This window comes from Pelobates fuscus, chromosome 3, assembly GCF_036172605.1.
Source record: "Pelobates fuscus isolate aPelFus1 chromosome 3, aPelFus1.pri, whole genome shotgun sequence".
Taxonomy (NCBI): Eukaryota; Metazoa; Chordata; class Amphibia; order Anura; family Pelobatidae; genus Pelobates; species Pelobates fuscus.
Genome location: NC_086319.1, coordinates 167,824,570 through 167,836,725, shown reverse-complemented (window position 1 = coordinate 167,836,725; position 12,156 = coordinate 167,824,570). Strand labels below are relative to the sequence as shown.

General features: G+C 47.4%; 1 protein-coding gene across 2 annotated transcripts in view; it reads right to left on the bottom strand.

Moving 5' to 3' along the window:
- ADA2 (adenosine deaminase 2) overlaps window positions 1-12,156 on the bottom strand; it is a 62,659-nt gene that overhangs the window by 24,416 nt on the left and 26,087 nt on the right. The window contains exon 2 of one of the 2 annotated variants that reach the window (XM_063447651.1): window positions 9,831-9,924. The exons of the other annotated variant lie outside the window; for it this stretch is intronic. Within the exon in view, the coding sequence (XP_063303721.1) occupies window positions 9,831-9,865 (35 nt within the window). The 5' untranslated portion in view covers window positions 9,866-9,924. The remainder of the gene's footprint in view (window positions 1-9,830; window positions 9,925-12,156) is intronic. 2 annotated transcript variants of the gene reach the window in all.

Here is a 12,156-nt window from a genome sequence, read left to right as displayed (position 1 = left end):
TCTTCTATTATTGCACCTATTACCAATATGACCAAACAAGGGGCTGATACTAAGACTTGGTCTACTGAAGCTCTCGTTGCTTTCAAAAATCTCAAAGAACTTTTTGCTTCTGCTCCAATATTAGTCCATCCTGATACATCCTTGCCGTTCCTACTTGAGGTCGATGCCTCTGAGACAGGAGTAGGTGCCGTTCTCTCACAAAGGTTGGGGGTGGATAAACCGTTACATCCTTGTGGTTTTTTTTCCAAGAAACTTTCTGGGCCTGAGAGCAGGTATGACATCGGAGACAGGGAATTGTTAGCAGTCATTAAAGCCTTGAAAGAGTGGAGACATCTATTGGAGGGCACCTTACATCCGGTTACTATTTTGACGGACCACAAGAACTTGTCCTATATTGGGGAGGCTAAGCGTTTGTCCTCTAGGCAAGCTCGTTGGTCCTTATTCCTGACTCATTTCAATTATGTACTTACTTACAGACCTGGCTCTAAGAACTCTAAGGCCGATGCTTTGTCTCGACAATATGAACCTTTCACTGTATCTGAACCGATTCTTTCTTCTATAGTTCCTAAATGCAAGATTGTTGCTAATACGAATCTCAGGATTCATTCTCCGTTACTGGCCGAGATCATTAAGCTGCAACATCTAGCACCTAAACAGACTCCTGAGGGTCGACATTTCGTTCCTCCTACTCTTCAACTGGAGCTGTTGCAATGTTTCCATAACAGCAAGATGGCGGGACATCCTGGTATCCGCAAGACGTATGCTTTGATTTCTAAAGACTTCTGGTTGCCTGCTTTACGTAAAGATACTAAAGATTTCATCGCTGCGTGTGAAGTGTGTACTAAGACCAAACAACCTCATACGCTCCCAAGTGGATTCCTGCATCCCTTAGAGGTACCAGAGAAACCATGGTCTTGTTTGGCCATGGACTTTATTGTCGATCTACCTATCTCTAAAAAACAGACTGTTATCCTCACCGTGGTTGACAGATTCACCAGGATGGCCCACTTCATTCCCTTGCCTAAACTTCCATCCTCCCAAGAGTTGGCAGAGATATTCGCGAGGGAGATTTTTCGCTTACATGGGATACCTTCCCAAATCGTATCTGACAGAGGGTCCCAATTTGTTTCCCGTTTTTGGAGATCCTTTTGTTCTCAACTAGGTATTAAATTAAATTTCTCTTCTGCCTATCATCCCCAGTCTAACGGAGCTGCTGAACGTACTAACCAAAAGATTGAGCAATATCTACGTTGTTTTGTTTCCGAACACCAGGACGATTGGGTCGGTTTGATTCCTTGGGCGGAGTTTGCGCACAACAATCTCGTTTGTGACTCTACTCATTCAAGCCCCTTCTTCATGAACTATGGCTTTCATCCATCTATTCTTCCCTCGGTTTCTCCTTCCCAAGGTGTACCGTCGGTTGATGTACATGTTGCCAATTTGAGGAAGTTGTGGGATCAGACTCGACAAATTCTTCTACACAATTCTATGCTGGTTAAGAAACACGCCGATAAACGTAGAAGGGCGGCTCCGATTTTCGTTCCAGGCGATAGAGTATGATTAAGCACTAGGAATATTCGGCTTAAAGTTCCTTCCATGAAATTCGCTCCTCGATATATTGGCCCTTACAGGATTTTGACTCGAATTAACCCAGTGGCGTATCGTCTAGCTCTCCCAGCTGCCTTACGCATCCCTAACTCCTTTCACGTTTCATTGTTGAAACCCCTAGTTTGTAACAGATTCTCCTCCACGATCGCCCCTCCTCGCTCTGTTCTGGTGGAGGGTCAGGAGGAGTATGAGGTTAACTCCATCATTGATTCTCGTATCTCTCGGGGGAGAGTACAATATTTGGTCGACTGGAAGGGATATGGTCCTGAGGAGAGAAGTTGGGTACCACAAGAGGATGTTCATGCTCCTCGTCTTCGCAGGGCGTTTCACTCACGCTTTCCGTCTCGTCTCGGTTCCTTCCGCCCGGTGGGCGTATCTGAGAGGGGGGGTACTATCAGGGTACCTGAAGCCTCTACCTCCGAAAGAGGTAGAGACTTAGTAGTTTACTCCTCCAGCAGGTCGGCTTCCTCCATCCCTCGCGGCTCTCCTAGACAATCTCACGCCGGCCGCGAGGGATCCGTCTCATTTTATGACGTCACGCACGCTGCCCGACGTCATGACGTCAGTCCGGACCGATCTGTCACTCAAGTGACTGGAAGCCACTCAGGACTCGTCGGAGGCGGGTATACTCACTGTAACCAGGGTATTTAAACCTGTTTCTCCCATTCACTCATTGCCCTGTCGTGGTTCTAGCCTGTCTAGTCACACAGTGCTCTGGCGATTTCAGTTATTCCCTTGGTTCCGACCCGGCTAGTTTGACTTACTCTGTTTCCCTCTGGTATCCTTGACCCGGCTTGTTCCTCGCTCACCTGTCCTCTCGTTCCCTCAACCTCGGCTTGTTTCTGACCATTCTCTTTACTATCCGTACGTTAGTCCGGCCATTCTAAGGTCCGGTATACGTACCCTGTCCTGTTTGTACTTTGCGTGTTGGATCCCTGTCCCGATCCTGACACCCACACAGCGCCGCTCTGGGGGACAACACCGTACCGGTGGGAATAGGCTGAAAGGTGAATGCCTACAGGTGCACAGTGCTGGACTCTAGCCGCTGCCTCACCCACCCCATGGGACAGGGCTACCGATAGCAACACCCCAAAGCCCAGACACTCGCCTTGCGGCAAGCACACAAGTCTGACACTTGGTAGCTCTACCGCACTGCCCAGAGGCCAAGCCAGGCTCCTGCCACTTAATCTTGATTAATAACTGTTCAACTACTTTATGATATATGATAAACGGTGACCTACAACTATTGTTCCTTTGATGTTATTTTGATATTATTATTTCTTAGGTAGCAGTTCGAATTTACGCAGACATACCTGCCTAGTGTACCTTACCTCTATCTGGACTAGCATATAGTCATTGTACTGTGCTAATAATAATCTGCAAGAGTCCTCCACTCAGTAACTCACTTTTAAAATTACAGGGCAATTGGTTATTTACTTATTTACTTCTGGTTTGACTGCTACGTAGCTATGTATTTTACTTATTGGTTTTTTGAACATTGTATAAAATATCATTCCTCATGTTACGCTCTTGAGGCATTTAAACTATTCTACTAGTTGATTATCCACTCATAACCTTAAACACCACCAGCACTGCTATAGGCGACCTTACTTTTAGTCTGAATGAGTAATCTGTTAAGAATTTTTTTAGACATATATGCACTAGCTGAGAACTGTATCTAGCATTTTAAAATGGCAACACCTGTGATATTCTTCAACTGTGAACCTAACACACGCACAACCTATTCCTGCTTGCAGGCTGTTTTTGCATTTCAAATCGTAGCTTCGATGTTGTACCACTTAAGCATGTTTAAAATAAAAACTGTGCCGGCTAATCATTTACCCCGCATGTTACGCGAGGGAAAAGCCTGAGAAATGCTTCTGGGGCACCTCAGGCCTGCCTGTATCATTTACGTGCACAACAAAAATAAAGAATTTAAAAAAAATAGGTAAATACAACCTCAGATGAACAACACTATATGACAAATTACACCGTGTCACAATTTATTTAACAAAAATTAAGCCAAAATGGAGAAGCCATGTGTGAAAAACTAAGTACACCTTTACTGCTTTCATAGGAATTAAGAAGCTAAGTAGCAAACAGGTGCTGCTAATCAAATGCCCTTGGTACCATCAGTAAGTGTTACCACCTCTATAAAAGCTGAAGTTTTAGCAGTTTGCTGGTCTGGAGCATTTAGGTGTGTTAACACAATGCCAAGGATGAAAGACATCAGCAATGATCTTAAGAGAAATCAGTGTTGCTTCCCATCAAACTGGGAAGGGTTATAAGGAAATTTCCAAACAATATAAAGTCCATCATTCTACAGTGAGAAAGAAAACATTTGCCAATCTTCCCAGAAGTGGATATCCCAGCAAATTTACCCCAAGGGCAGATCATGCAATGCTCAGAGAAATTGCAAAAAAAACAAGAGTTACATCTCAGACTCTACATGCCTCAGTTAGCATGTCAAATGTTAAAGTTCATGACAGTACAATTAGAAAAAAACTGAACAAGTATGGTTTGTTTGGAAGTGTTGCCTAGCTTAGGTTTGCAAAGTTGTTTTGAATATTTGTATTGTTTCACAATATAAGTGCAGATTGCAAACTGGTTCATATGAAGGCAAGTGGTTGCCTACGCAGGGGCTTAAGCAGTAACATTCAAGAAGGTGAACAGTCGCCTACGAAGAGGCTTAATTGTCAGCATATAGGGAGAAATGCAGATTATCGCCTGCGCAGAGGCGCATCCGATCAAAACATAGAGGCGTATTCAAACTTTGCAGGGACATGCTTACAAGCATTACAGCATAAATTGCAGAGATTGTGCAAGTGCTATTACGGTACATACATCTAACGCATTATTAAGCGTATGGGTAATAGTTGTTTGTCATGTAACAGCGCTTAGACAGTCACAGTGCAGGCATGCAATAATAAAAGAGGCGTAATGGTTAAGAATCAACATTCATACATATAGTAGTATAAGAGCAGGCTGGTAGTAACCCTGTAATTGCATTGTGTGAGCTAGTTTGTGCAAGTGTTTTGTGTTAGCTCGTTTATGCAATCGCATCTTGTTAGCTGGTTTGTGCAATTGCTTTGTGTGTGCTGGTTTGTGCAAGTGCTTTGTGTGTGCTGGTTTGTGCAAGTGCTTTGTGTGAGCTGGTTTGTGCAAGCGCTTTGTGTTAGCTGGTTTGCGTTAGTTGTGTAATTGCTTTGGCTGTTTGGGTTGTTACCTTGTGTTAGCTGGTTTATGCAGTTGTTTTGTGTTTGCTGGATCGTGCAAGTGCTTTGTGTTGGTTGGTCTGTGTGGTTTCTTAGGCATAGTAACATGCAATGCAGTAATTAGGCAGGTAAATAGGCAGTAGTGAAACATGTAAAGCATATGGTAGTTATTCAAAAACATATCGTCATGTCCTTGTTGCTAGGTTCGATGCACATCAATCTGTACTACCCTGCACAGTTGCAACTAGAGGGAGTAAGTATACTAACACTTTTGGTTAAGTGCGTTAATATCGCCTAGTCTATCAAAACTCTGACATGCGGGGTAACATATGCTTATAAACAAAAAATTGCTAATATGGTCTAAAACAATACGGGAGCAGGGCTGTTCTCAATGTCTAAGCTTTCGACTAAACGATTCCTAGATGTTGTCGAGTTTGGTTGGGCCATCCACATCTGGGGCCCGCGGGCACCTCCGTGACGGGGAGCCCTCTTTTGCCTCCACCCTGGGCAGACTCTGGTCCGCTGGTGGGTAGATCCGTGGCGCCGCGGTCACTCGGTTGCGTGAATCCACGTAGAATCCACCTGCCATCCGTCCCCTGCACCTCCCCGACTTCCCCGGATCCAACCCTGGACCCCAGCCATCCATGCCTCGTCTGGCTCCGGTCTCATACTTGGTACCAGTGCGCGCCCCCCCGGCCACCGGTCCGCCGGAGGGCCCGCGTCTCCTGGCCCCACAGGGCTCACTGAGTCAGGGGCAAAGTCCATTGAATCACCACCAAGTTCAAAGGGTCTGGCTGGCTCCTTACCAGCACACCGGTCACCCGAGGGTGGGCATCTGTGGGTCCACCTCTGCAAGGAGTCCGCTGTATCCCGACATGGTATGTGCCTTTGTTGGTGCTCAAGTCTCTCAACCGGTTTCCGGGGGGATAGTAATAGCTGTTGCAAAATGTGTAGGATCCTCATTGGCAGCTTTCCAAATTGTGGCTCTGTATGAGCTGTAGTGCTCCATCAAATGGTGTCCCTTTATTCCTTATTAGGGTGCATTCCTGGCAGTGTCCATATCTGCAAGCCGGCTATTTTTTCTTGCAGCCGTTGCTAGTATAGGCGGGCGGCATATGCCGAGCGTGGGATCTCCCACCGCTTTGCGGGCCGCCACCTTGATGCCGGGATAACCCCCACGGGCCTTGGGGGGGAGCGGGGCCGTGCCCCGAGCCAGGGTATCATCCCACAACCAGATGCTTGGTTTATGCGGCTTCTCCTTTCACCGCAAAGTGAGTCTCCGCGGTGTCCGGCTGCACACCGTGGACGCACGAGGTCAGGCCTGTAGTGGTGTGCAGGCCGAAGGCGGCTGTTTCTGCTCACCTGGTGCGTGTTGTGCCTCCTGCAGGGTATCGGACCGAAGCTGGTAACCCTCTCCATGCAGTGGTAGTGACGGTTCCGGCATTGCAGCGGTCTGTGTCGGCTTTTTGATCCCTTTTCATGAGCCTAGAGCTGGAGCCCATGCATGTAGCGTCCAGTCAGCTTGGCGGTCCGGCCCCGCCCCCCAGGTTTGCAAAGTTGTATCTGAAGAAACCACAAGGCTTCTGGAACAATGTCTTTTGGACAGACGAGACCAAACTGGAGATGTTAGGCTGCAATGCACAGTGCCACGTTTGACAGAGCATATCAGCACAAATAACTCACACCACCAGTCACACACGGTGTTGGAGGAGTGATGATTTGAGCTTGTTTTGCAGCCACAGGATCTGTATAAAAAAAAGTATTCAAGAGTCAAATGTGAGGTCATCTGTCCGACAGCTAAAGCTTGGCCAAATTTGGTCATGCAACTGGACAATTACTCTAAACCCAACAACAAATCTACAACAGAATGGTTGAAAAAGAAAAGAATCAAAGTGATGCAATGGCCCAGTCAAAGCTCAGAACTCGACCCGATTGAAATGCTATGGCGGAACTTTAAGAGGGCTGTGTATAAACTAATGCCAGCAAACCTCAAAGAATTGAAGCAATGTTGTAAAGAATAGTGTTCCAAAAGTCCTCTTCAATTATGTGAGAAACTGATAAAGTCATACAGAAAATTATTACTTTATTGCTGCCAAAGGTGGTTCTAGAAGCTATTGAATCATAAAGTGTACTTAGTTTTTCACACATGGCTTCTACATTTTGGCTTTATTTTTCTTCAATAAATCATGGCACAGTGTAATATGATATGTGTATTTTTTCGACATTCTTTATTTTTGTTGTGTGCAGATAAACAGTTTTATTGCCCCAACAGCAGAAGCAAGATCAGTAAAACACATATCAGAATCAGAACAATGAGGCAATTGAGATATCAGCACAACTTTTGATATATAGATAAGAGAGCACAGGATAAAGCTTATATCAGTGAACATTAAAGAAATAGCAGGCTAAAGTCTAAGTATGGTAACTGACAGTATGAGAGTTATTAACAAGCACGAGTAGTCAGGATGTATGTATATGCTGAGGTATGGAAGATAAAACATAACATAGGATTATGATGTACTAAAGACATTAGTTACTAATGTCTTTACTAGTTACTAATGACAGGAATAACTACAGCGTTTAATTGTCCGCTTGTTTCCACTGGAACTGTGTATCTTAATGTATCTTGTGTATCTTAATAATAAAACGCTCTAAGCCTTTAGAAAGGGGAAATAAAAGCATAAGACAATGTGTCAAAAATAAAGAAAAAGTTTAGAGAGAGATGAAGGCTACTTTGAGTAAAAGACTATAAACCAAGCAGTAGGCCTTTACTGTACCACATAAAGCACCATCTGATTCTTAATTCTGGGAGGCAGTTGTACCCAGCAGGTGTGCCACGAAAGGCAGCTGTAAAACGCGTTTGAGGTAAAGTATCACCACTGCCCCAAGCAGAGGCATAGGCCAGCATCCACAGACTTGGAGACTCCAAGAGTCCAAGTCCTTCCTGTACAGGGGAGTGCAGAAGAACCTGATGGTCAGTTGCTGCTTACAGCAGGTAGCTCTCTGCTTGTGTGGATGTTGCAATGGGGCCAACACCCTAGTAGCTTTCAACCCAGGTACAAGTGTTTTTTCACATGTGATACCCGGCGTGGGTACTTCGATCCCTGTAGCTTGCTCCTCCGGTCAGACACAATGTTGTTGGCATACGCACTTCCAAGGCTGCCCAGAAGCGATTGAAAATTGCTAAGTGGAGTTGTCTGCATCTGCCTCAAGTCATCCCTGGTCGGAAGCAGAGGCCTCCACTATGTGCCTGTGCGAGTGACTGCATGGGAGCTGCTGAGACAGGCCAAGGCCCCACACACATTGAGAAAAGGCAGCCACCATCTTGAATAGTGGAGGTATTTGAGACAGTGGCGCATCCAGAGCCTGATCTCGGGAGGGGCACTTGTAGATTATTTAAAGAAATAATCCATGCACAATAACCACTACAGCTCTGTGTAGTGGCTATGGTGCCAGGAGTGCCGGGACCCTCTCCCAGAGTAAATAGTCAAACCGTTTAAGAACAGTTTGACAACTTACCCGGGGTCTACTGGGATATGGGGCTGCAGTAGGGCATAGGAGCAGTGGTGTGTGTGAGTGGTGCAATGTGTGAGGAGTGCAGTGTGTGTGAAAGGTTCAGTGTGTGTGTTGGGGGTGTAGTGTGTGAATGTGTAGGGTGTGTGGGGCAATGCGTGTATGGGGGGCAGTGTGTGTGTGTGTGTGGGGGGCAATGTGTGTATGGGGGGCTGTGTATGTGTGTGTGGGGCAATGTGTGTATGGAGGGCTGTGTGTATGTGAGTGGGGCAATGTGTGTATGGAGGGCAGTGTATGTGTGTGTGGGGCAGTGTGTGTATGGGGGGCTGTGTGTATGTGAGTGGTGCAGTGTGTGTATGGGTGGGCAATGTGTGTATGGGGGGCAGTGTGTGAATGTGTATGTGTGTGTGGGGCAATGTGTGTATGGAGGGCAGTGTATGTGTGTGTGGAGCAGTGTGTGTAGGGGGGCAGTGTATGTGTGTGTGGGGGCAGTGAAATGTGTGTGTAAGCTGTGACAACGTGTGTGTAGGGGGTGACAGTGTGTGTGTAGGGGGGTGACATTGTATGTGGGGGTGTAACAGTGTGTGTTTAGGGGAAAGACAGTGTGTGTGTAGAGGTAACATTTTGTGAGTAAGGAGTGACAATGTGTGGTTAGGGGGTGACAGTGTGTGTGTAAGGGGTGACAATGTATGTGGGGGGCTGACAGTGTATGTGTGTGGGTGACAGTGAGGGGGGGGGAATAACAGTGTATTTGTGTGTGGGGGTAACAGTGAATATGTGTGTGGGGGGGATGGCAGTCTCTATGTCCCACCAGCCCTTCTGTGTGCCTTTTTGTGCCCACAGCCCATCTGTATGTCTGTGCCCCCCCAACCCCTCTGTGTGTCTTTGTCTACCCTTAGCCCCTCTGAGTGTGTCTTTGTCCCCCCTCTGCGTGTCTTTGTGTCCCCCAGCCCATATGTGTGCCTTTCCCCCAGCACCTCTGTGTATCTGTTTGTGCTCCCCATCCTGTGCCCTCTTTAGTCCCCATCCCCTCCTGTGCTCTCTTTAGCCCCTCATCCCTCCTGTGCCCTTATGTAATCCCCTCATCTCCTGTGCTCTTATGTAGCCCCCTCCCATCCTGTGCCCTCTTTACCCCCAACCCCTCTTGTGCCCTTATGTAGCCCCTCTCCCCTGTGTCTGCTCACCTTCCAGCCGAGCCAGCCTTCAAGGAGCTCTGAGGTTCGTCGGGCAGGGGGTAGAGTTTAAAAGTGGGGTGTGGTTTATCACAAGGGGCGGAGCTTGCCGCCGCGATGCGCCTCTTCTTACATAGGTCAGTACCACGTTTGAATTGGGGTGGGCACAACATAATGTAGGGTGGGGCATGGGCCCCTACGGCCCCGCCCCCTAGCGACGCCATTGTACAGAATAGGCAGTGTTATGCTCTGGGTAATGTTCTGTAGGGAAACCTTTGGTCCTGGAATTCACAAGGATGTTACCTTGACACATACCACCTACCTAGAGATTGTTGCGGACCATGTGCACCACTTCATGGCAATCGTGTTTCCTGATGGCAGTGGTTTCTTTCAGCAGGATGATGCACCCTGCAACACTGCAAAAATGGTTAATTTTCAAAATCAGTGTATTCCTTTATATTCAATATATTTCAAGAGAAAGATTAATTTCAGTTTCAAGTTCCACTTTTTCAAGTTCTGCTCTGTTGTTAGGGCAACGAAGTTAGACTAAAGCAAAAAAGAGGAACGGTTTTACTTTAAGCCTTCTTTTTTTTAATTTATTTTTTTATTTTTATTTTTTTTTGCTGTGCACCTAAATACAGTCAAGCTTACGATGTCAAAACAGCATGAGTAAGCATTCAAAATAACAGGCATGAGAAAACATTACCATGACATTCGCTGTATCTGCACAATTTTTAAGAAAATAAAATCAGGCTAGTAAACAAGATAATGAATACGTCAGTAATGAGTTAATAAAGGACAGTAGATAATTCAGGCTATGCTAACTGACAATATGATTAGCACTAATACCACTGGGTATTAGATATGAGAAAAAAATGCAAATAGCATAAGACATCCAATATAAGCATAGGGGGGCGGGGCCGGGTCGCCAAGCTGAACGGTCGCAGGACAGCTCGGCTCCTGCAAACAGAGGCACATATAAACCTTAACTCCAGATTTAGAGAGAAACTACCTGTCCCAAACTGCAACCCACTAAGCAACCGGGCTACCTGAGCTGGGGTGAGGCTTGCTCACGGAGTTCCAGTCCCTCGGAGGAAGGGGCCCGCTGCAACAGGCAGGACCTGTCCCGGCGGTGAGTGAAGCGGACGGCCGCCACGACACTATCCTGCCCGACGGAGCCCGACACACGTGGACTACCTGCGGACCCGATCCTGTCCCCCCCCTCTGGACCGGGGGGGGGGGGGGGTGATCCCGGTCCAAGCCATAAAGCCACACTCGGAGGCGCTGATATGCCGCCGCGCAGACCCAAGACCCACAGCTAAGATGGCGGCGGCCATGTGCGCAAGACCTGCATCACTGAGCATAGTGAGGAGTGCAGCCATTCCTTGGCCTAGCACACGGGGCATTGTGCTACAATTGACCAATACCAGGCAATGGTCCCTGAACCCGGAGACTCACCGGGCGCATGGCGCTCATAAAACAACACACACGCGCATACCACTGCCGAGAGGCCCGCTCACTCTTCATCTGAGCTGGGCACTCACCTGGAGGAATCCCTCTACAGCCTGCCATACCCCAAGGGAGAAGTTCTGGATCCGGCGGAACCCTGGGCCCATGATCCTGGAGATGGGATCAATGGCAAAAGGGCATGAATGCCTACTAAGGCCTCAGGCCGAAGACAAGCGGCCCTCGGAGGTGGAGAAGCCACGGCAACGTATAGATCACAGAATCCGGAGCCATCAGCGCCCGCTGGAGGAATCGGTGGACTCAGGAGCCTTGCAAACCAGGTCGGAAGAGACGACACACGGAAATATGGACTGGCACTGTATACCCACTGGTTGGTCCGCATGGTTTAACGACACCCACCTGGGCCATGCCCCTCTAGGACAGCTGTGTGTTGAACTGATGAGATTCCCACCCATACCAGTTTTGGGGCTGTGCATGACATGCCTGACGTGGACTCACCCGATGACTACTATTCTTAACCTAAAATATTGTGTTTTGTTTCATGGATGGTAGTTTGCGCGGGCAACGCTAGCGTTAGCCACCAGGGGGTATGATTTGCTACATCCTCCGCTAACAGCCTGACGCAGCCAACTGGAGGGCCAGACCATGTATACGCTTTACGCGCCAGACACTGACCCAGACTGTATATAACAGGACACGCCACGCCAGCACAGCTCACACAGTTCAGCCTATCTGTCCCTATGACCACTATGGCACCGTGCCGCCTAACTCACACACGAGCACCCAGTACCCACATAACCGAGCCACAACGAGTAGCTGACAATGACGGACAAGCAGCAGAGACACAGTGCGAACAACGTGACCAGCCAGTCTATAGCTATACCTACGATCTAACACTGACACCACTACCCAACTTGCAACCCACATGCCAGACGCAGGCCTGATACCTTATATAGACCTGCATTACCTTTTCGACTACTTAACCTGAACAAGCAATGCATCCGAGTGAATCCACACTAATAGTACCGACTTGCTAAAATTTACACATGCCGAGCTAACTAGATACTGCGATAGAAATCTAACTGCAAGCAGATATACATGTGCATACGTATTAATGTTGCAAGCTAACGCAAATATATGAATACCTGCTAATATATTACCCATTCTTGCTTTATGTTCGG